The sequence below is a fragment of the Python bivittatus genome, unplaced genomic scaffold, assembly GCF_059951505.1.
Source record: "Python bivittatus isolate LINGU-HERP-01145 unplaced genomic scaffold, Pbiv_v1 ctg000350_np1212, whole genome shotgun sequence".
Taxonomy (NCBI): Eukaryota; Metazoa; Chordata; class Lepidosauria; order Squamata; family Pythonidae; genus Python; species Python bivittatus.
In genome coordinates, this window is record NW_028277074.1 from 37,084,727 (window position 1) to 37,109,524 (window position 24,798).

General features: G+C 36.1%; 1 protein-coding gene across 8 annotated transcripts in view; it reads left to right on the top strand.

Annotated features, from left to right (window-relative positions):
* The window catches only part of PNPLA4 (patatin like domain 4, phospholipase and triacylglycerol lipase), a 37,612-nt gene extending 13,181 nt beyond the window's left edge, over positions 1–24,431 (top strand). For 2 of the 8 annotated variants that reach the window (XM_025167374.2, XM_088144951.1), the window contains exons 5-12: positions 1,019–1,113; positions 1,292–1,427; positions 2,106–2,171; positions 4,795–4,947; positions 10,290–10,355; positions 12,413–12,485; positions 12,851–12,958; positions 14,089–24,426. In XM_025167374.2, the coding sequence (XP_025023142.2) occupies positions 1,019–1,113; positions 1,292–1,427; positions 2,106–2,171; positions 4,795–4,947; positions 10,290–10,355; positions 12,413–12,485; positions 12,851–12,958; positions 14,089–14,246 (855 nt within the window). In that variant the 3' untranslated portion in view covers positions 14,247–24,426. The other 6 variants (XR_015796842.1, XM_088144952.1, XR_015796843.1 and 3 more) reach the window with 6 other exon arrangements.
* The last annotated feature ends 367 nt before the right edge of the window (positions 24,432–24,798 follow it).

The window sequence follows — 24,798 nt, forward strand, 5'->3', positions numbered from 1 at the left end:
ATTACAAGAAAAAAATATGAATATTTCTGCCTGTTTTTACAATCAGCGTATGAAGCTGGACTAACAGGCATCAAAATATGTAAGTTTATAATTATACAAATGGATAAACTTGGCAATATTTAGACCCTTATAGTAAACTATTTATTATAAAAGCAACAACATACCTTTGTCTTTTTCTTCAAATCTCTGTTGCTTTTTGTTTTCTTAACCATACCTATAAGCATGATTTCAGAAATCTTTCTTTGCTTCCATGCTGATTTTTATTTACTTTTGCTTAGGTTATTTAAACCTGGATCCTGGGATAGATAGGTATTTTTCTGTAGTGATAAACTTTTTTTTTTTTTAAAAAAATAACATTCCACCAGCATGAGAAACCTTATTCTTTCATCAAAATTATTATGGCGGTGGGTAGAAACATAATGAATTCTACTTAATTTATCAATAATGGTAACAATGCACTACTCAGATGTGTTGTACTGTACTTTGATACGTAGGGTTTTATAAAAAACTCATAGTGTACGTACATATCAAGTATATACAGGGCAGACACCTTTTTCTGATCAGAGGTTGCACTTTTAAAAAAAGTATTTTTAAATAGTTCTTTAATCACTGAGAGAGGTAGAGTAGTGACATGATTTTGGACTGTTCCCTACGGGGGCTAGATCTTTTCTCAGTTGTGTGATTTTTATTATATTAAACAGAGTCTAGCTGTATGGGCTCAGAGTTGTGTTTTCTTAAATATAGTCTTCTAATTAGGAAGCCTGTTTGTTAATATGTAGCGTTGTGCCTTACGGTGCCAGCACAATCTTAAAGATTTGGACTCTATAAAAAGGGAACCAGAAACTACATTCCTGGCGTCTGTCTGTCTGTCCATCCATCCGTCCGTCCATCCCTCTGTACACACACACAGGTTAAAAGGCCAGTTAAACGTTTAATTAAATAGGTTAATCTACTGAGATGAGCTGTATTTACTATCAATCGTGTAATTTGACATTTGAATCTTTTTTTTTTTTTCCAGGAATGTACAAATATTACCTACCAACTTGCTGCAGATACTCGAAAACTATATTTTGGAGCATTGACACCTGGCTATGATCTTATGACAAAACTTAGGTAAGTATTGCAAGCATTTTTACAAATATATGGTACAATAAATGGTACCTTGGAGATTTTATGTGCATCGTTTGTGATAATAACTCTGGGGAAATACAGCATTCCTTTTTTCCTAAATTATTTAGAAGTTGCTAAATTATTAAGGCTGACTACTGTTTATTATTCTGTTTTTCTATAGGGATTACATTGATTCAATCCTCCCCCCTAATGCCCATGAGACAGCAAAAAATCGCCTCTTTGTATCAGTCACTAGTACTAAAAATGGGAAAAATTATTTGCTTTCAAATTTTTCCTCCAGGGAAGATCTTACTAAGGTAGGAAAGTTGCATATTACTTCTATAAGTGAAAGCACACAATTGTCTCCAGGGTCTTAAGAGTTTAGGTTTTATTAGTTTGTCCTGCATGCTCTTCATTTTCTTCACTTGAATAACTTCCTTGGTTTAAAAATAAGGACTATTGACATATTTGTAGTCAGGAATGCATGACTTAATCATCCTGGAAATCTTAACAACTGGCCTTTATTTTTATTTGTATTTATTGTATTACTTTTAAAGCAGTAATTGTGATTTTCCTGTTCTTTTGTGCTTAATCTCTGTCTCAAAATCATCAGTGATCAAGTGAAGATGATTTCCTCTTTCATAGTTTACTGCACAATTTTACAGCATATGACTGAAAGTTGTTTTTCTGTAAGCTCTCATGCTAGGATAATGTGGGTGCCTTGGTCCAGGACAATCAGAATCAAGAAGGGATTTAAAAGATCTTACGTTGTTGAAAAAATGGGCATACCTGGACTTCGACACTAGAGTAGATCTACCCTTGTCTCTTCATCCCCATCTACACATCATTTGATAATTAAAATTATAAGCAGCATTGTCTGAAAGATGAGTTAAAATAGAGTTGTTATTACTCAGTATTTCTCTTTAATTAAGGAAAAAAGATCAGAATTATTCATGCACTTTTATTTTGATTGTTTTTTTTTCTATGTTTTCTAGGCTTTGTTAGCCAGCAGTTTTATTCCTCTCTATGCAGGAATTAATGCAGTGGATTATAAAGGACAGGTCTGTATAACTTTATAGTTAAAGTTCTTATTCTGGATGCTGCGTTTTCATGCATACTGCAGAAAATCCTCATATCAACTAGACTGATTATAGCTATCAACAGATACATTTTTCAGAACTCATGTTAACATGTGAGGCATTGTGGCCTTGAAAACCAGTTCTGTAGTGATATGCTTCAAGACTTGCTCTGGCAAAAGTATCACTCATAATGGGCTTCTGAAATGGCATGGAATGTTCTTGATGTTGAAATTAATGAAATATTGTAGATGTCTCATGTGATTGACATGTCTGGGTAGCAGTGGAGATATCAGTACAGGATGGATGGTTTCCTTTGTTACTATCAACCTTAGAAGTAACTTATGAATTTGTAATGATATGTGGAAATAACCTTGGGAGACAGGAAGAAGAGCCGCAGACTAGACAATGGTCAGATAAAAGGCAGCTTAGCCCGTAGAAATAATGGGGGCATGGCAAACATCTCAGAAGGGATCTTCCCTAATTTCTTGGACTGAAGCGGCATGGGGGGGGAGAGATGTACTATCAGACTTGCAAGAATCTGTTAATGTAACCTTACAATAAAGTTAGAACTAGTAGTTCTGGGTGTGCTTCTTGTCTGGACTACCTTGCAAGGCTGACAGAACTAGATATACTTTTGTACAAGAGTATGCAATAGTAGACACAACTTGCTATATTTTGAGCTACAAAAAATTCCTTTTATTGTGCAGCCATTAAAAGTCTAGTAATCTAGTATTGTCTGCTGTGCTGGATTACTCCTATTACAAAGTTTGTACAACCATCAGATTTTTTTTTCTTGCTCATTCTTTCTCTCACCTTGCAAATAGCTGAGATTCTCTTTACTTAGAGTAGAATTGTTCAATGCTCTGCATCTAAAGTATATTGTTGCTCTCCAGATAGTAGTGGTATTTCTATAGTGGACTTTTTTTTAATGAGCTTCGTGTTCTGGGAGTTTATGCTGACTTATGAGGGAAAAGGAAGACAGACTTATTCATTTACCCTGATTATAAATTCAGTGGTCCATGAAACAATGCATAGCCCTGTAAAAGAAATGATTCCACAGTTACATAGGTTTAGATACTTGACTCAGGATATATCCTAAACGTTGCCGTCATGCTCCATGATTTCTTTTAAGTGGATTTTAACTACACATTATTTTACAGTATTTTCTATGTAGTAGTATATATGTGAATTGCTAGAGATAAGGCCTAAGAATGAAACAGCTGCTGAACTTAAAAAAAAAAAAAAAAATGTAATTGAAGACAGTATAGTGCAGGGAAAGAAAAAGAGTAAGGGTTTTGTTGGGAAAATATGTTCCTTTGACGTTTTGCTGGGACAGTTTTGTTACTGTTTCAATCATCATCATCCTCGTCATCATCATCATCTTCCTGGCAATCAGATAATCCAAAAATGTATTTCCATTCTAGGCTGAGTGTGTCTAGCTTCAATCAAATCTCAGTCTTCCTTTGCAAGAAATCACATACTCACTATTCCTTCCTGGAAACCTGTATAACTCCACCTTCTCTGCCCCCCCTTGTAAGAGCTAGTAATGCATCTGTTAGAGCTTGCTACAGAAGGCTTTATTATTCTGTCTTCCCTGCCTAGGAATCCCTGCTTTTTTTTGCTACCGAAATTAAGGATTTGGCCTCAAGTAGCTATTTCCTCAGTAGATACCCTGTAACCTTTAACGTTTTAAACTGCCAGGAAGGTTTTCTTATTCCTTTCTGGAAGTGTTGCCCTGATCACCTAGATGTTGAAAAGCTTCATCTATGCAAGGAAAGGAGCTACTGAAAGTTTTCAAGCCATTTTATGTAATTCTTTTTACCTTGGCTTTCATTGTAGGATATTCTTTATTCTGCATTACTCAATAAAGTTGAAATGTATGCCAAGCAGAATGCCATATTTTATTTATATGGTGGTCTATTAAAGATTTACTTTAATTCTTAAAGTCAAAATAGTGATAATTGTAATATTGATGGGTATGTCGATGGAATTTGGCTCTGAGATGCTTCTCAGTTCCACTTTATGTTCACCTTGAAGTTTCTTCGCTTTATTGAAGCATTATAGTGGCCATGGATTGGATTGTTGTTGTCTAGCGCATAAATTCTCTGTCATTCTTGATGGTACTAGTGAATCATATGCATCTCTCACCTAAATCTATTGGCATTAATAAGCATTTAGCGTATTATGAGCCTGAAGATAATTTAGACACATGCACAGATATGGTATCTGTTCTATTTAAAAAACAAATCACAGCCATCCTGCCTATGGAGAAAAAATATCCAAAATCAGTATCTGAACAAAATCAATGATAGGATAAGCTAAAATAGTTCAACAGAATGTGCAGGCTTGCAAGTTTTCATCAGGCAAGGACTATAAATAATAGGATAGGGAAGAAACACGGAAATCTAGAAATTAGGTTAGATGTTGAAGCCATGAGGTTTTCTGGGTGACACACAGATGATATACATAAGAGGATTAAAAATGCACAATACAGATGACTTGTGGCAATTCTCTCCTTGAGTTTTGACACCGGAGATTTTACACAGATATGCAAATAGAATAATGATGCAGTTAATTACTGACAGAACATAACTCTTTCCACTAGAAATGGATCGACGGTGGCTTAACCAATGGCCTCCCTATCTTGCCAGAAGGCCGAACTGTGACTATTTCTCCTTTCTGTGGCCGAGTAGATATCTGCCCGCAAAACAAAGGACGAGTGGATATTTATGCCAAAGTTGCAAAGCAAGACCTCATGGTGAGTTATGCAAGGAAAAGGATCTCCAGTTTCAGAATTATTCTTTGTTGTTTAGGAAGCATTTGTACTAAAAGTTGGATATGATAACCTTGTAATGTCTTTATGTCTGGGACTGTAGATTTATTACACATTGTATCTAGCTTCCTATTGTTGTAATGTGAAGCTAGGATAATTAAATTTGGTCATTTGGTTAAAGATATGAGGGGGCTAAAAGGCAGAAGCTAGCTTATTAAGGAAACAATAAAATTTGTTTCAGAAAGCTTGATACTTCTTTTATTGCCTTCAGCTTCAGAATCAGGAAAGGTACACTTTCAGAATAAATAGGAAATATTTTTAAATGTTTAAAAGTTTGTGAATTACTTGAAATTAATACCAAAATAATGCCATTGCCTCATATTTCTCTTTTTTTTCTAAGGAATTTTATTAAGGATTCTAATTACAATAGTAAAAAATACTACAAACTAAAAGAAAGGTAGAAAAATAGAAAGAAAGAGTAAAAGGTACAAAGGGGAAAAATGTAAAGAATAAAACAAAAAAGAGAAATAAAAGTAAGAATATAGTAAAGAAAAAGAAATACAGATAGTCCTCACTTAACTACCATTTGTTCAGCAACCATTTGAAATTACGATGGTGCTGAAAGAAATGGACTTACAACTCCTGCCCAAAGTTACGGACATTGCAGCACCCCTGTGGTCATGTGATGAACATCCTGCCTGCACTTGGCGGCCTGCCTGCACTTATGTCCACGGGGGCACTGCAACTTCCCCCACCTGCCTATCTCACCTCCCATCTATGGTCCTTTGGCCACCCTGCATAGTGGCACTAGGTGGCAACAGTGCCAGGGCTGAAGTAGAGGCCTGGGGCCTTCAGCAGCCTCAGCCAGCTGCCACTGCTTCCCAGGCCTCTACTTCAGACCCAGTGCTACCACTGCCACTGAGAAATGGCGCCTCGAGCCCCATACGGCCAGCCACCCCAGCACCATTGTGCAAAGCCCCAGTTGCCCCCACTGCCCTGCACCTTACAGGCTCTGCCGCACCCAGCTGACCTTTGTCATTTTCCTCCCACTGCTGACAAGGTACGCCTAGTCTGACCCTACTGTATACGAGGCAGCTTCTGGCTGCACCAGTCCTTCTTTCTGAGGATGCTCATGCCATTCCTTCTCCAAATCACACATCCCATTCTTGCGAGCCTTCAGAAACCTTCTGGTCTTCCCCAGGTTTCATGAAAACAGGCATGTTATTTGGAGAAGAGCAGAAGCCCTGTTCTCATGGTGACTTAGAAGACCTCATTCTCCAAATTGTGTGCCCCATTCCTTCTCCAAATTGAGCATCCCATTTTACTTATCTTTATTTTATATTTTTATTTATTGGATTCTGTTCCATTTCTTCTTTGATGTGTAATTGTAATGATTTTTTAAAAATCTTTCCCAAATAGTATTTAAATGCCTACATATTTAAATGTACATATGCTACTAAAATATTAATGAATTTATTGCAAAATGCAATAAGTAGCTCAGTAAATAGCTTTCTTTTAATCCATTTGATAGTCCAGAAGATATGGATTGTCATGCAGTGACTTCTCAAGTATCTTTAAAAGTAACATGGGCAAGCAATAGACAAATATAGGTCTTTGACCTACCGTATTTTTCCGACTATAAGACAATACTTTTTTCTAAAATCCTTATGCTCAAAATTGAAGGGCGTCTTATTCAAGGAAGTCAGCCGAAAAGAGAACCGCGTGGTGGCAAAACTGCCCATACCTTGTCTCTACGAACAGGCTTCCTCCTATTGCTAGCCTCTAGCCACGAATGAAACTCCCCATACTTTGTCTCTGCGAACGGGCTTCCTCCTATTGCTAGCCTCCAACCATGAGTGAAACTGCCCATACTTTGTCTCTGCGAACGGGCTTCCTCCAATCACAAGCCTCCAACCACGAGTGAACCTGCCCATACTTTGTCTCTGCGAACGGGCTTCCTCCAATCACGAGCCTTATGTAACTGATGTCAGCTGATGCTGAACAAACCAATTGGAATGCATCCCATTGGAGGTGGAGAGCCCATAAAGATGTCAGAAAATAAAAATATAAATAAGAGAATGTCTTACTGTGCAAAATTTAAACTGAATGTAATCAGTTTTGCAAAACAGCATGGAAACAGAGCTGCAGAGAGACAGTTTGGACCTCCTCCCACTGAGTGTATCAGGTAAATGTTACCTAATTACTAAATAAAAATGTGATCTGCTTTATCTTCAAAATATTGATTTCTTAATTTTGGGTTGGAAAAATGGGGGGCGTCTTGTACATGGGGGCGTCTTATAGTCAGAAAAATACGGTATTTATATTATTAGCCACAATGCAGTGGGAAAGAAGTCTAATTGACACTTTATTATTGACCAAAACTGGATGAAATAAGATCAAAACTTTGGCATAAAAATGGCTTCAAGGTAAACAAGATTATTTATCTATAATGATCTGTACATACTCAGGAGATCAAAGATAGGTTTTCATAATTCAAACTTATTAATAATTAAATCTTAGTGATTTGGTCATACCTAATTAAAAATAGCAGTGATAATTAAGAGTATAAGACATTAGACAAACTACTACTGGCCCATTGCCTTTGGGGTGGGGGGCATAAAGGCCAGGTTTGTGGATTTGATCTCGATGCTCCAAGATGAAATTGCTAAAATTTGGCAGTCAACTACTTTGTAGTGCAATTTGTAGTAATTGTAGTGCAATTTTCCCTTGGCAGTACATCAAGTAAAAATAAGTGCAAAACTAATATGTTTAACATACCAATGAATGCTTTAAAATATGCTTCAAATGTTTCAAAATGGGGCAAAAGGTCTGATTGGCTGTTTTCAAACATTTTAGAGTACTGGCCCCTTGCAGACTGTCTCTTTTCAGTTTCAGTTTTCTAGAACAGGGAAAATAATTAGAATTGGAAATACCAGTTTGCTTCCCATTTTAATTTAATTAATGTTATAATTAATTTAATTATACTTAAGTGTTATACATTGGATACATTTTGTGAACCCTTGCAGTCCCTAGGTTCTCACAATGCACTAAGCCATGATTGCTTCACCATGGTTGATTAAATAAACCCCAATCGTCTAGCTTCCAATATTCACATGTATGGTTTATATACCATACAGGCCAGTTTCACCGAATAGATTAACAGAAATCAAGCACTTTATGACTTAGCAATATGAGCATACAGTCTATGTGAAATGATACATTATATCAAAATGGAATTAATTAAGTAGAAAATATCTTGCCTTTCCCCCCTCTTGCGTGCAGTTGTCCATCACCAACTTTGTAAGGCTTCATCAGGCTCTATTTCCACCAAGCCAGGAAAAAATGGAATCGCTATATCAAGATGGATATAATGATGCCATACATTTTTTACTGAAGGAAAACTGGTTTGAATAGATTATGTGTGATGAAAATAAAAAAGTTTGGTGGCTCGTCAACGCAAAGCTCCAAACACTCCACCGAGGCCAAAAGGCTGATGCCGCCATTTCTGTTTATCTTAAAAGAATCCCACTGGGATTTCATCTGTTGTTGCCAAACAAGTGTTTTATGTATCAGTATGCTGGACTGAATTTGCAGATGGTTTCAAATGCAGTGGAATTGTACTTGGCATAGAAGATAAGCTGCTGCTTAGAAAAGATTAAGAGAAATCAATTTTTTTCTTTTTTTTTTTTCTTCTTCCTTTTTTCATCCTTTCATCTGGAGGCTAAAATGCTAAAAATATGACTTTGGGCACTGATTAAATTGATGTATTCATATGTAGTCATAAAATATGTGTAATTTACAGAAAACTGAATGTTTGTGTTATTTCATAAGGAATCTTATTAATGTGTTCATTAATTGGTTTACTCATTTTGGTTTTAATTTTTTTTTAACTTAGTGCATTCTCAAGCATGAACTGTAATTACAGTGAAACCATGGGAGAGAAAACAACTTAATTGCATGTCTTTTCATTGTTCTGCATACGTGCTTCGCCATTAGTAGAGCTAGTTTTTCAGATAGGCTGCATAAATTTTAACATTTTAACTTTCAAATGGTTCATTTATCCTTTCTGTCATATAAAATTCATTGTGGAAAGAAAAGAAAAATGACAATTAAAAGTATTGGCATTTTTGCCTATGTTATAGTCACCTAGAAAATAGATCACAGCAATTTTTAAATATGTATAAAGCAAGTTGCATTATACAGTTCTATTTACAACATTGTCCCCAAGGAAGTAATTTGCCGATTTAATCAAAATTGTCCAAATTGCATTTTCACCCAAAATGCTTTGTATGCAGTTGGAACCCATTGGGTATGTTTTTCTAGTGGCACAACTCCTGTCAGCATAATCTAAGAATAGTATTGATTCTACTTATAGTATATATTACAGCATCAATTTTAAATTAACCATTTGAATAAATTCTTATTTTATAAGATTAAAATTTGCAAAAATTTCACAGTGTTGTTGTTGTTTTAATTCCTATATCTGTTCTTTTCTATGACTAACATGGAACTAATGAACATCATTTGTGTATAAGCCCAGAAAATGATGTTGTACAAGCAGGATTTCACCCATTATTTCCACTGTAGAAATTATGCTTATGAATGCAGCAAAGCACTGTTGAAAAGCGATTTTGTCTTTATCAGCATTATCTCCATATGCGCATAACAACATATCATGGCAGTGAACAAAGTATTTTTATGTGGGGGGATGTGTGTGTATATACGCACACTATATATACACACACACATAGATAATGCACAGCCATATATTTTCTGAAAATGAGATTCTAGGAATTAGAAGTTTATAATATTTCTCTTTGTTCCCTTCTTCCTAACTAATAATGTAATTTGACACGTACCCTTTTTATTGTAGAACATTTGCATTTTTCTTTTTGTCCATTTGAAGTGGACTAAATGTAATCTTGCTATAATCTCCTTTATGAGGTTTTTGAACTTCTATGTGTTTTCGTCAGTGTTTTCCTGTGTGCTGAAAGAAAATGGAGTGGTGTTAGTCAACAGATCAGTGGCTCCACTCCCCCACTGCTCAGTAGATGTACACTGGAAAAACTCAGCAATGAGATGTTATGTACAATCATCTTGATCAGAGCAAGCTTAGTGCAAATTACAACAACATTTTTTTTAATCCCAGTGTTAATTAAGGGAGAAGTCATCAGAAAAATTCATCTAATGAAAATGCAGGATTCTCCAATATTAAGGTTTGATGGGCAACAAAAGAGCTTTGAAGTTTGCCTGGGTTTTGGAAGTGGGTTAAGAGTGACATCTTCTCTTCCTCATTTGTTTCCTTTTAAAATATTCATTGGTGGCAGCTTCAAGTATTCATGAAGTTCCCATCCTTGTATGCCGTATTCTACCATCCTGACTGGAGCTACGCTGTATCCTTATGTTGTGTTTTTCATGAGAGAGTTTGTGCTGAGTCATCAGTAATGTCACGTGCTACTTCTGGGTTTCTGTACAGTAGATTTTTGTCCCTGATAAGCTTGGGCCTAATAAGAGCCAATTCAGACATCAGTGTGGAAGATTCTTTTTAAGCTGTTTGACCTCCAATCTGTTCTAACAGTCATTAGGTAGAAAGTTACTGAAGGCATATGTCCTCCGTGACCTCCATTACTGACAAGGTGACAACTCTATTCAGAAGCACAGCTCTTAAGATTAGTGCAGTAGTTCCAAGACAGAGTATAAGAATATATATGAAGTTCTTATTATTCACTATTGCAGAGGACGGTTTTCACTTTCCAAGACTTGTTCATCATGTAATAAAGTTTTTTAATATTTATAAGAATGAATACACGCACGCCTGCCTGCCTGCCTGCCTTAGCTTTATGTGGGGGGTCTTAAATTTTGGGTATTTTTTTTTTTTTTAAATGAGAGTCAGTTTGGTGTAGTGGTTAAGGCACCAGGCTAGAAACCAGGAGACTGTGAATTCTAGTCCCACCTTAGGCATGAAGCCAGCTGGGGGACCTTGGGCCAGTCATTCTCTCTCAGCCCTAGAAAGGAGGCAATGGCAAACCACTTCCAAAAAACCTTGCCAAGAAAACTACAGGGACTTGTCCAGGCAGTCACCAGGAGTCAAAAATTGACTAGAAGGCATTTCTTTTAAATCAATATGTTAAAACTTACAGATCCTCATTTCCATCCATTGTCTGGCTTTGGGTAAAATCCAAAAAGTATGCTTTATGTACCTAGTTATATTTTTGCAAGACCTTTGATGACAATCAAGTTCCAGACAGGTATTTTTTAATTTCTTTTATATTTCTCATCCAACCCATAGGACAGATACATCACAACCTAGATTTTTTTTCTGGGTTGAATTTTATTTTCAGTTCTGCCAAGAGTAAGTAGAAGGCAGTGAGAAGCAGACAACTGGTTTTTGGAGCTTTTGAAGTTGATCTTCAAACAGAACAGAATGTAAACTAAAAGTCCAGGTGAGAATTTATGGCTATAATCCCATATGCACACTTGAAGTATGCCACACTGAAAATTAATAGAGTAGGATTCTGAGATTTGCATTAGATTACCAAAAAAAAAAAAAAAACCCAACCCTAAATTGGAAAAGATGGAAATGTGTGATAAAGCAGGATATAGCCAATAGTGGACAGATTATTACATTTTCTATTTTAATGTAAAAGACTATTTTCCCTTTGGAGGAGATGAGAATTTTAAAACTTATTAGAACAATAATTTTAATAAGAGAAATAGAAGTCTGTGAATGTCACCATCCAGTTTAATGCAATGCATTTTAACAATACAAGCTTAGGCAACTACTCTGTCAAAAATAGAGCAGAGAGAAAGGACAAAAGGTAGGGAGTATACAGTTATAGAGATCTTGCTTGTCTTCAAGACCAGCAAGGTAAGAGGCATTGCTGATAGCATGGAGCGAAAAGGCTGAACAAAAATGATAGCAAAAAAGAGAAGACTCAGTGTGGTATATAACACATGTTTGAGAAAGAAATGCTCCAAAGAATCTGAGAGCTCCCTGTTTATCTAGTAACACTGAATAAAATACTCGTCAATGTCCAGATATTACAGTAGCTCCAGCAAACAAATGATGGGAGTTGTAGTTCAGCAGCATTTGGAGGACCACAATTCTCTACAAATCTATTCAGAGGTTTTTCTTTTTCTATGTTTCTCACAAAATAATTTTAGGTAGAAGAAGATTGAATAGCTGTACAATGACTTTTGACTGCCTCTGTGAGGAAATCTCTTATTTCAAAGCAAGGTTGTATAGATTTGCAGTCTAAACATTATATTGGCCTCTAACTATGATGGAGCAGAAACTGCTCCTTGGATGGCAAATTTCAAAGTGTGCAAATATTTAATCAAATATCAGCATTAGTGATGGGTGAAAATGAGCTTGGCTAAAAGTCTGTTGATCTTGTAGAATGAGGTGTAAATGAAAAGTAAAGAAACCAGTACTCATTATCTATAGCAGCTGGAACTACTAATAGGATCTGTGCCAGGCTGGGAGAGACAGAGTCTTGTTTTGGAAATCTTAGAAAACTCAGGTACGTACAACCTGGGACATCTTAAAAAGTTGCTTCTAGAAACATAGCCCCTTCTATCCTATTAAAAAGTCATTATGCACATGCTTAAGGGGGACTGAGGGTTGGTAGGAGAATTTTTGGTGGGGGGTGTTGTTTAACTGGGATAAGCTTATTTTGCCTAATGAAGTGACAGCATCTAGCTAACACTGGATGATCTCAGAAGCTGAGCACCATCAGTCCAGATTAGCCTTAGGATGGGGACCACCTGAGAATATAACATGGGAAATAGTCATATTCATTGTAATTTACTTACTTTGGTTTTAATTAAATTTAAGTGATAACTCCACTTAATTAGACTTTGTCTTCATTCCATATACCTTTTGGAGTATGGCTCAGGCAGTCTCAGCTAAAGAAGAAGCAACTGGGTCAGTGCTACTCCCAGTTCATCATGTCTAGATGGAACTTTCTCCTTCCCAGCAGTGTCCACAGGAGAGGTGGGTGAGAGTGGGACAAAGGTGATGTTGCATGCTTATCCCAAAGGGCAGAGCTGATGGTGCAATACTTATTTGCTTACTTACTGTGATGGAATGGTTTGGTGAAGGCCGTGCTCAGGGAGATAAGCATTTCCTTAGCCCCCAGCAAAAGTGTGGGAAGGTGAAGAGGATGAGACTGGCACCACCCTAAGGAATTCGTGGGGTTTGCTTGCTGGCTTGGGAAGTTTAGATTCAGTCTGGCGAGATTCTGTCTTGTGGGTGAAAGCTAATAAAAGCTATCAAACTAGACCTGTACTGTCTCGTGGAGTTCTTTGGGCTGAACCTGGCACTTACTTATGTACTTATTTATTTATGGCTGCTCCTCTCAACAAGTGACTCTGGGTGGCGAACAGAATTAAAATAGAATAAAAATAGTAACAAACTTTATAAAATACCAGCAGCCCAAACAACCCAAATCACTAACACAGCCAAGAAGCAGGCCCTTCCTTGCACACACTCAAGGCCCCAGGCCCAGGCAAAGAACCAGGTCTTTAGGCCTTACAAAAGGCCATCGGAGTCGGGGCCATCCTGATCTCCGGAGGGAGAATGTTCCATAAGCAATGCTGCTTTTATCATTTTAGTTGAAGCAGCAGGAGTGTGCAGACACCTATACTGCCTCCCTTCCAATCTGCCGTCAAAAAGGGTTCTATTTCAACACGATCAGCTAAGGAAGATTCTTAGGAAACCAACTAAAGTTGAAAGCAGCCATCTCCCCTATTTAAAGAAACAAATGCATGAGCTGTTTTCAGCAGTGTGATTTCTCACGGCATTTATGGTACTTGTGCTACAGCGGTATAAAAAGTTAATGTATCATATTCATCAGAACTGAAATATCTTTTTAAAAAGAAAAATCATGAAGTTGCCAAGTTGAATCCTATGATTAAATGACACTTTCAGTACTTTCAGCCTGACTAGGGTGAAGTCACTATAAGGAAATAATTCAGGAGGAATTTGTTATGTGGTTAGAAACGTTGGTGTGGAAGAACCCAAAGCAGGAAAGGCCAACATAACAAATACAGTCTTATACATATTCCTGAAAATGTACATAAGGATTGACACACTTAAAGGCAAAAAATTTGTTTTTTTTTTAGAGGAGAGAAGTTGGAATTGCAGGACAGGATACAGCTTTGCAACAGGAAATGCATTGCACACAGTCAAGAACAGAAGGATCCCCCAAAGCATCCTCCAGTTTTCCAGGGACAATTCTTCCTACTCTGCCTTCATTCCACATTTTCCATACTTGCAGTGAGAATGGACTATTATTTTGCTTTTCTTCCACTTTATCAGGTTTCTAAGATACGGAAAGGAAAAAAAAAGTTGCAGGATCCAGAAAAGCAACAGCAGCAACAACAAAACAGGTTAATGGAAGTGGAATAAATAGTTACAGGAGGCAATTCTGAGTGCATCCAAAAAGCTTTCATTGAAGGCAATCTATTGTTAGGTAGACACTGCATATTCAGTCTTATGACTGAATTTTCCAGTTCCCTTCAGAAGTTCATAATACTGGGAAAGGTGGAAGGAAATAGAAGGGGATGACTGACAGCAAGGTGGATGGACTCAGTTACAGCAGCAATAGGTGAAGGGCCAGGCTGGGCCTTTGGAGAAGTTCTATCTATGTGGTTGCGAAGAGTCAACAACTCCTTATCTAAGTCTAAAATACAATTTGAAGAATAAAGGTCCAGAACTGAACCTTGTGGTACCACATTGGATATTCCATTCATCTCTTGAGGAATTGTTGATGAGCATTTTTATTTTGGCCTTGTACTTAGGATGCCAAATTCATATTTTGCTTTTCTCTCCTTAATAATCACAAGTTCCTTCTGAGAACCAATGGTGGCTGGCACACCATTTGTAATATGGCCACTGAGTTCTTCAAATAATAGATTCATATCAGACACCAGTAGCTGTATTTTATTTCAACGTTCTCTTTTTCTTAGGTAGCGTTATATATTATTTATAAAGACAACTTCAAAATCATACATCTAGGTGGAATTCTACATAGAACAAAATAGATGCTGGGCAGTATTAATTTAGGCCAGCCTTCTCATCAATAACTGAATAGTGGGAAATAAATGTAAAAGCAGAAAATGTCAGAGAGAGTTTGATGTGCTCTGCGATTTATCAAATACTGTTCTGGTATTTTCAAATAATCTTTCATTGGTGTGAACAGAGATGTAACCATGCATTTTGTTGCAAATTGGCTTCTGAAGAAGTCCTGTGACAATTTCATTGATAAAAACTCTTGGGCAATTTGTATGAAAATATAGCATCACATCATAATTCTCTAGGTTAGAACTCCTAGAATTTCAGGGGAAAAAAAAAGGAATTACAGCATAAGATTAACCCTCTTTCTTTTTTGTTTTCCAAAATACTGAGAAGTCCAGTGTTGCAGAAAACTAGCACTTTGTTGTGGGAATCTTTCAGACTGAGAAACCCTATTCAGTGGTAACCTGCTGAGGGCCAGTGTTGGTGGGACCAGAGCTCAAAGTAGACTCTTACTGTTGGAGACTGTCTTTTTACTTCAGCTGCCTCTCAGTTTAACAGTCTTACTCTAACACTTGTATGTATGTCCTAGAGTCCTACCACTGTACCAAAAGGAAGAGACCTTAACATTCCTGGTGTTCCTATATATAGTGAGTGAGAGGCTGAGGAATTCTGGGAGTCAAAGTCCACACTTTTAGAGTATCGAGATATGATTTAGAAAGTTTTGAAAAACTACTGCCTTACCTTTCTGGCAACTAACAAAGGTCTGTGAAAAAGGCCAACTCAGGATTTGACTAAGGCCATTTCCCCACTAGTAACTTACAGTACCTTCTAGCACCTCCCAATTATTTTTTAAAGGTAATATAAAGCCTGTTCCTAATGCTATGATATTGGTACAACAATGACTGAATCATTGTAGAAAACACTAGCAAGAATCTTGCACCAACATTCTATAACATCCTGAAATTCAGTTATCTCAGTACTTGCTTTGTACAATCTCTTCTATTTTTCCTTCTGTTCTTTCCGATCCTATAAGTGACAGAATAAGGGCCAGAGAGTGAGGGCGCTGTCATGCAAGAACTGAAGACAATATTTGCCATTGTTAGTTTCTGAGTCTTCAGCTGGTCACAGGTTTTTATATTTTCTGTTGTCTAATTATTAGGTGGAATATTTAATGTTATGCCTCACATTGCCCTCCTTTAGTAGGTATCTGAAACTGTGAGGGACAATAATTAATCTTGGTTCACTTTCAGTCTGTATAATGGCAAGCGCTGGCAAACTTTCTTATTCCTAAAGAAAGCTCTGTGCTAGTTCTCTGCACAAATATATTTCAATTTGATATGGCTGGATATCGGCCTCCCATAAACATAAAAGTAAATAAAGGAACTAATTAATAAATGTCTCATTCCACTTATAAAGAGAGCCAGTGAACTCTAAAGCTGCCTGGCCTAGTTGCAGACATGGTTTCTATCCCTTAATAAGCTGAGGTTCCTGCTTTGCAGTGTAAAATGTAGAGTCACTTATTTTTGGCTGTCTGAACTCAGGGCAGGCCTTTGTAAAGCTTTGGAAAGGCCCATTTCATGTAACTTTTAAAGGTGATGACCATGTTTGTCTTGTCAAATCTATGGAAGAGGCCCATGGAATATTAATGAGAGCTTTGAAGAAGAAAATTAACCTCCTTCAGTTGGTGAGTATATAAATAGAAAGGAAAATTGGCAAATGATTTTCTTCCATGCCAGATGTACTTAATCCATTGTCAGTCAACTGAAGCGAGACATAAAAGATCCACAGCTTAGGAACTGGCTAAAGAGTTAAGAACTATTGAAGGTTCAGAAATAGGTTTGAAAGACCATTGAAATCACTTGTGGCTCGGTTTCAGTATTTTCTTTGATAGAAGGAGTAAGAGAGTAAATGAAGTGATTTGGATGGGAAATGACTGTGTTGTCCAGAAGAAGCGATGGGCTCACCTCTGGATCTGTTCAAGCAAGACTTGACAGCCATCTGTCCAGGGTGCTTTAATTTGGATTACTGTACTGAACAGGAAGTTAGATTTGATAGTATAAATTACTCCTTCTACTCTGTTTCTATTCCAGTGCAAATGTATAATGAAATTACGTTTTCTTGTTATGTGTTGTGAAAATTATATCAGTGTTGCAAGCATATATTCAAATCCATATCGTGAAGTCATATCCTGGTTTACAGGTGGAACAGAAAGACATGATTCGGCTTTTCCTGATTTGTCTTGTTCAGCATGCCAGTGGTAGATAACGTGATTGAATGTTGCTCTACCAATTATGGATTCTTGCCATATAAAACCAGCATGTCAGGGGGCTGATTAACCTCTGCTCCTCCAAACTCTGAAAATCCTTCTTATTGTCTTGAAAGTGCATGTGTGCATGAAAAAGAGATGCCTGCAAGAATGCTGAAACAGGGTCCTAAATTAGTCATTTGAAACTCAATCCAGTTGTCCTCTTTTACAGATTGGAGCAATCCTTCCACTTAAGGTGCGGTCTCTACTATTATAAGAAGAGTATAAGTGATTTTTGCCAGTTTTTTCTTATTTATGCATATTGTTCTGAAAAGTCTCCCAATCCTATTTCTAGGTTTATGATGCATTTAGTCTATGCCACTGAGAAGAGTATCTATTCACCTAGCATGGAGCATTTATTCTACTATAATCTATTGCATATGCCAATAAGACTTGGAGAAATGTGATTGCTGTGTTTGTGATTTTCAATAATTACATTGCTGGTTAGAACCTTAACCAATATAAAATGTGAAATTGGGATGGTATATTTGAGAAATGAAACCTCTTCATTCTGTGTGCTTTCCAACAGCATTCTACACAGAAATAAAGTGAACTGGAAATGAATTTCCTAGATATGTAACCTTGAATTATTTAACACAGTTTTATCAAGATAAATAATATTAGTATTTGAGGTTTGAATTGCCCAGTAGGGAAAAAAATAGTAGCAACCAGCTTTTATTAGTTTGGCAGTCCCTAATTTCTTGTTCATCCATTAGAAAAATAACCATATTTTTGGTCAATGTTTTTTCCCCTTAATTTCTGCAGATAATTTCTTCCAGATCTAACAAGTGGAAATATACAAAATATAGAAATATATGAAATTGTTATATTCAACTTTGGTCAATTTCTCAATTCTCCAACTGTAATCACATTTACACATTGTGCACATTTGCCCATTTTTGTATTCACCTCCCCTTATTATATCCATTTTTGTGTGCATTTTTTAAAATTTATTTTGCAAACATCCATGACCAATGTGTCTGATTAGCACTACAGTATTCTTTAAAGCAGATAACTGTTTCACAAAATGGTTTGGGAAGTGCAAATATCAAGTTAAGAAGAAGGAATCCTACTGAGTTAAAGGAATGGTTAGTCTGGTCATGCAATGTTTAGAGGAAAGAGAAAAAAGATGGTGGATAATATTGGTGATACTAACTTGTCATCTTTCTTCAACTAAATTAGTTTGAAGCAAATCAAAGTAGTGTCACTTTTTCTTACCGTGAAAACTATTGAAAGGAATTTCAGTATTCACCTCCAGAAATACGTCTGTGATTTGGCAATTGATTACATACAGGATGTCAAATTAATAACTTTGCTTCCTACATGTAAGAAAATAAGAAACAAACAGATAATAAGGATATTTAATCCAGACTTTTTAACATCTCTTGGATAACAAGTCCCCAACAAATAGCTGTACCTTTTCTTTGCAATAGAGAGTATATATGACTTATGTAAATAAAATCACAACCCATATATGACTAACCATCTTGATACAATAGCTTATTCATCAGAGCAATGACACTGGTTCTTATTTCTTTACCTTCTATTTCATGAGAATGCTTTTTTTAAAAAATACTTTTTTTACTATTTGAAATTTGCTAAACTTGTTTTGTTTATTTTTCCTTTATTGACATGTATCAAAACACATACATCCATGTATATGTGTGAGTACACACAAACACCAAGTAGCAACATGATGAAGATTTTAATATCAAGTAATTTAGTTCAAGACTGACATCTTTATTATAAACAAATACATTTATGCATGCTTTTGCTTCATTTTTTTCATTTCATTTCCAAAGTTACACTTGATTTTGAAGAAAAAGTCAAAGAATCATAATGCTTGTAACATTAGCATATGAAACTGTAATTAATATTGATAGAATATCCGCTTTTTTTTCTTACCTATATTCAATACTCTAGGGCACTTAAATAATAGAATCTAAATATACTTTATCTAAATTACAAATCTGAATATACTATATAAATATCATTGTACTGAAATAGCAAGGACTCAGCTAGTTCTATATCTGTATTAACACCTTATGAATATATTTTAGTTTCTTCAAATGCCACTCATTTAATCACTATTTTGCATATTTTCTGATTTTGTTAGCACTGTTATATTTTTGGTTGTACCTTATCATATCTTCTGGTTACATTTCACCAATACATTATTAAAAAAAAAGAAAAAAAGAATGTAAGGGCAGCACAAAAAGGGAGAATAAAATTACTCCATTCTTTAATGGTTCAATAAAAATCAATTTCAATTTTGGAGTCTTATATATATTTCAATTTCAGGATAGCATAATACTCTGCTCTTTTATTATTTTTTTTCTTCATTACTTTTGGAAGCCATGGTTAGGAGAAGCAGTGCTACGAGCATGCTTTATGCTCTTTCGCTTCCTTGGTCAGGTCATTTTGTGAGCATTGTGGGGACAACATTTTATTCATCAATGCCCTTGAAAGGACATTACATTGTTACATGGAATAAGACTGTACCACAAATGGAAAACTAGCTTTAAAAAGAAACGCGGGGCAAAATCTGGTATAAATTACAGCTAAGAGGTACATAATTGCCGGGAAGAACTATGTTTCACTATTTCAGTTTTACATTTTAGCTTCTGAAAAAGTCCTGGTTATGAGATGAGCAGAGACAGGAAGACCAGGTTTTCTGCCTCCCAACCTTTCCAGTTTAAATATATATCTAAATTGTTTTGACTATTTTTAAATCTATTTGTACATGAGAATACTATGACCTCACGTGTATTTGCATATTTAGTTTGCAGAACTTGTAGAGAAGTGCCATTTAATTAGTGCTTGCTCTTTCTGGACAATAGTTGAGCACAGATAACTGTCACCCAATCATTGTTTGCTAGTAAATTAGTGCCTTATTCTGCACTCCATTATGTTCACATCTAAACACATATCCTTTCCCTTTCTTCACAGAAATGCAACAGAACAAATTGCTAGCACTCCTTCACATTTCTGTACTTGTATTGACAACAAGCCTCTTATGCCTTCAGAATTCCTAAAATTGATATGCTTGGTAGTTTTGCAATTGGGCTTCTATGCCAATCATGGCAATAAGCTGCTACCAGGGGATCCCAGAATCTCAGAGGCCCAGCAAGCTAAAAATTGCCTCCAGTGAGAGTACAAAGTGTACCTTCAAGCAAAAGGCAGTGATACTTTCCATTTCTGAAGTAGCATTCACTGATTTAACATGGCATTTCTCTACTCATGGGTAGAAAACCACTAATTTGGATATTAAGCCCTATCAAATTGGCTTGCATTTGACACCTCTGGTTGTGATATATGATAAGTGGTGGACTCGTATCACACTGGGACCTGGATTTTACCATTGTTTGGAAGATGTCAAGAATGAATGAATGTACGGTATACAACATACAGTCAAATACGCAAACTATTTCCTCTGAATAATGGATGCCTTTAGGATAGAATGTATTTCATCTAGGGTCATATCAGTTGAATGGTCACACAAATTATTTGGAGTAAGATATTTTGATATTGAAAATTGTGAGAAATCAAAATTTTGTCTTCATATTATTCATGTAATCATTATTGTCTTGAATCCTGATGTACTGTAACTATTGGCCTATGTAAGTAGGCCTATGTAAATAAAGAAGGCTTGAGTTAACTCACTTAACTAACAGATCTGCATTATATGGATGATACAAGATATGAGCCATAAAAGACTGAAAAAACTAAGTTTTGCTATTACACGATGTTGATTGGAATATTTTTAAACTTGAACATGTAGGGTTGAGAATGGAAACCCAAAAGAATTTCAGATATGAACGTGTGCACTAAAATAATCTCCTACTAAACTGGAATATATTTCACTTAGTGAAATATCTGAATGAAAATTGATTGATAATGTTCCATGGCTTCAATTATGTAAATACTAATACTCATCATCTGAAAAATAAGATAAACTTTTGTTACAGGACAACAAATATGATCTAAGAAGATGTTGGGATGATTTTCATGATTGTACTGAAGGATATAGCTTGTTCACGAAGAACAGAAGCAAGAAAGAGGAAGGAGGAATTTCACTATATTTTACAATATCCATAGCTGCAGAGAAATCCAAGGGATTCAATGTGGTAGCACTATTGACAGTATCAGGTTTAAAATAAAATAAAGGAGGAATAAATGTAGTACCACTCTTGGGTCCATGATAACACATGGATGTGGTTAGTTGGTTTGGTAACACATGGATGTGGTTACCAAAAACAAATTACAAAAATTCAGGGAATTGTAGTGATGGGGGAAAGGGAAGGAAGGAAGGAAGGAAGGAAGGAAGGAAGGAAGGAAGGAAGGAAGGAAGGAAGTCTGTCTGTCTGTCTGTCTGTCTGTCTGTCTGTCTGTCTGTCTGTCTGTTGGAAACTATCTCTGCCAAGCATAATCATTTCAGAAAATTCCTGAACTATCTTAAGGGCAATTTATTTCTTCAGAGGAAGAAGGAAAATGAAAAGGAATGAGCTGCTACTGACTTCCAAAGAGTTATCAGACAAAATGGAAATAGTAACAAATTTGGGGAATTGACCAATTTATGTCAGAATTCTTGATATTAAGGGAAACAAAAGCCAAGACTGCTCAAATGCATACAGTTAACTTTAAAAAAATTAATGAACTCAGGGAAATTATAAATATAATTTCATAGCAGAAGAAAAAAATAAAGCAACTCAGATGACTTTTCTTTTCCTGACACCATTTCTCATTTCTCTGTCTGTATATGTCTACCAAAACTCCCTATTATACTTCTCCTATATTTTCTGCTTTAGTGATGTGTTGTGCACCTCAAACGATACCGGTGCTCTTATCAAGAGTGGGCTATGTAAGAATAACATGCTGGCACAATGACTATTTCCTAGACGGTTATCATTTCTTTCATTTCTATTCATAATGTTTGAACTGAAAAGTCTAATGATGAGTAGCCATGTTAAAAGCAAGGTCTTCTGCAGTAGTGAATGAGAAGATTTCCATTCATTGCACCCCAATGATGCACCTGATGAAGTATGACACCTGGTATAATAATGCATCAGCAGTTTAATACTCCCTAGTGAATATCCCAAATGGGTGCCAGATGGTGCCTCAACTAACTGTCAGATTCCAGTAAATAGAGGTCAAAACAGCATCTGCCTTGGTGACTATGCTCTTGCGGAAACACAATGAAGATCATTAAGTTTTCTGTTAATTTTGTAAGATACTGCCCTGTACAGCATTGTACAGAACAACATTATTCAGTATAAGTGATTATTTCTATGCACAAATTGTGATAATCATTTTAGAAAGTAGACTTATGGATGTTATTCAAGTTGTGTTGAATATGTAATCTAATATATTCCTGCTGATTTTTCTTGAGAATGCCTATATTTTAAATCGCTTTCCTGCCTGGAATTTAATATAGATAGAAGTATTTAGCTGTCCAGTAAATGTGGCAGCTAAACAAATTTCTACATTTTGTATAATTGGTATTACATTTCATCAAAGATACAGACAACTTAGAAGTGTATCCAGCTCAATATTTTCTATAGCGGTTGCCAACAAATCTCCACATTTTTCAATGGGTGTCTTTTCCAACTTTATTTCATGATCTTAAAAAATAAACCAAGGCTGTTTTGCTGGACTGCTGATCTATAGTTCTCCTTCAGATATACAGTTAGAATATCTGGTAATTATTCCAGGGTTATACAGAGACATGTCTGAGCTGAAAGATGACTCGCTATTTAATATAGAAAAGCCAATGAGATTGAGAGTTGAATTTTAATTCAACATTGGCAGTGGGATAGCATTCTCTACTGTCCCTGAGAGCAAGAAGCTGACTCAGGCAATTAAGGCAAGTCACGTGGTATGCCAAGTTCTGTCATCACAATCTTTCACTATAGTATTGGCCCCCAGCATTTACCACTTCATCTTCTTAGTGTTCCATACTTCCATACATTTATATGGAGTGGAGTGTTATGTTCTGTGTTAGCAATAATTTAGCATTGCACTAGATTGGTATTTGGTGCTTATTACATCAAAGCCTAGCTTTTCTATATTACCAAAAAGCATTATGTGAACGCTTTGATAGATAAAAGCCATTATGGGCAATGGAGGTCAATATCTATGAGCACATCTGGTCATGACTGGGGCATATGAGAAATTGCAATCTGGAATATGAGGAAGAAGAAAATGAAAGAAGAAAAAAAAATATAAAGTATGTTGTATGTCTGTGAAATTAAGAAAAAGGGGACAAAATTAAACAGATCAAAATGAAATTGGCTTGATGTTATAGAGCAGGGTTGATGAGTAATGAAGATAAGTGGAGGTGGAGGTTGCTTTAAGATTAAAATGTATGTCAATTTTGTGAATAGAAGAATAGAGTGCTAATAGAAGAATAGAGATGAGTTCTGGGAAAAACTTCATAACATTCTGAATTAATGTGTTCCAGGGGAAAAGCTATTCTGATAGATGACATGAATGGATTATAGGAATAAAACAAGACCCATAAGGCCTGGTTACTTGAGGGACCACTTATCTCCTATGGTGTCGGACTTCCTGGTTTGATCCCACAGGGTTGGTGCGCTCAGGGTTCCACTGATCAAGCAGTGGTATCTGTTGGGACCATGGAAGTGTCCCTTTTGTCATGGTACCTGCTTTTGGAATGAGATTCTCCCTGAGATAGGGTGGCTCCCACCCTGCTGGCATTCCAGAGGACTTTAAAGACCTGGCTCTTTTCCCAGTCTTGGGTTAGAATAGTTGGAGTCTCTTGGTAGGTGTACAATATGTGTTCTTGGCCAGCTGCACCATCTTGATTATTGCTCTCTCTTTGAATTAATGTATGTATTTTTTATGTTGCTTTATGCTGTTAGCCACCCAGAGTCAACACGAGTGCCTAAGTTAAATAAAATAAATATAATCAGAATAATGATTGATGATTATTTGTTTATAAAAAGGCATGTTTGTTTCAAACATATAGGTTAATCATAATTTAATTAATATGTAGAGATGGAACAGGAATCATTAGATGATAATAGATTAAAAGATTCATTTCATTGTTTATGATGAACAATCGGGAGAATGAATGAAGGATATGGGAATGATGAAAGGTTCTGAGTCAGACCATTACCTGACTCAGGTTCAAGAGTGGATCTTGGAGAAAAAAATGTGAAAAAAACGAGTGAAAGTAGAATGGCTTACAAAAGAAAATACAAGTCCTGTGTGGGAAAAAATATGCAACAGATTAATCTCTTAACAGAATTAATGGAAAATGGACGTTAAGGGATTTGGAAATTGCTTGGAACAGAATGAAAAAGGAAAATGGACTCAGGAAACTACAGCCAGTCAGCTTGACATCAGTACCTTGGAAATCCTAAAAACAATAGAGTTTTATATGTTTTATACTCTGTATCTTGATATGGCCTAATGGCTAATCAATAATAATAAACTAAACTAAACTAAAAATGCTAGGGTTTGGGTTTGCAAACACTAAGAGAAGAAC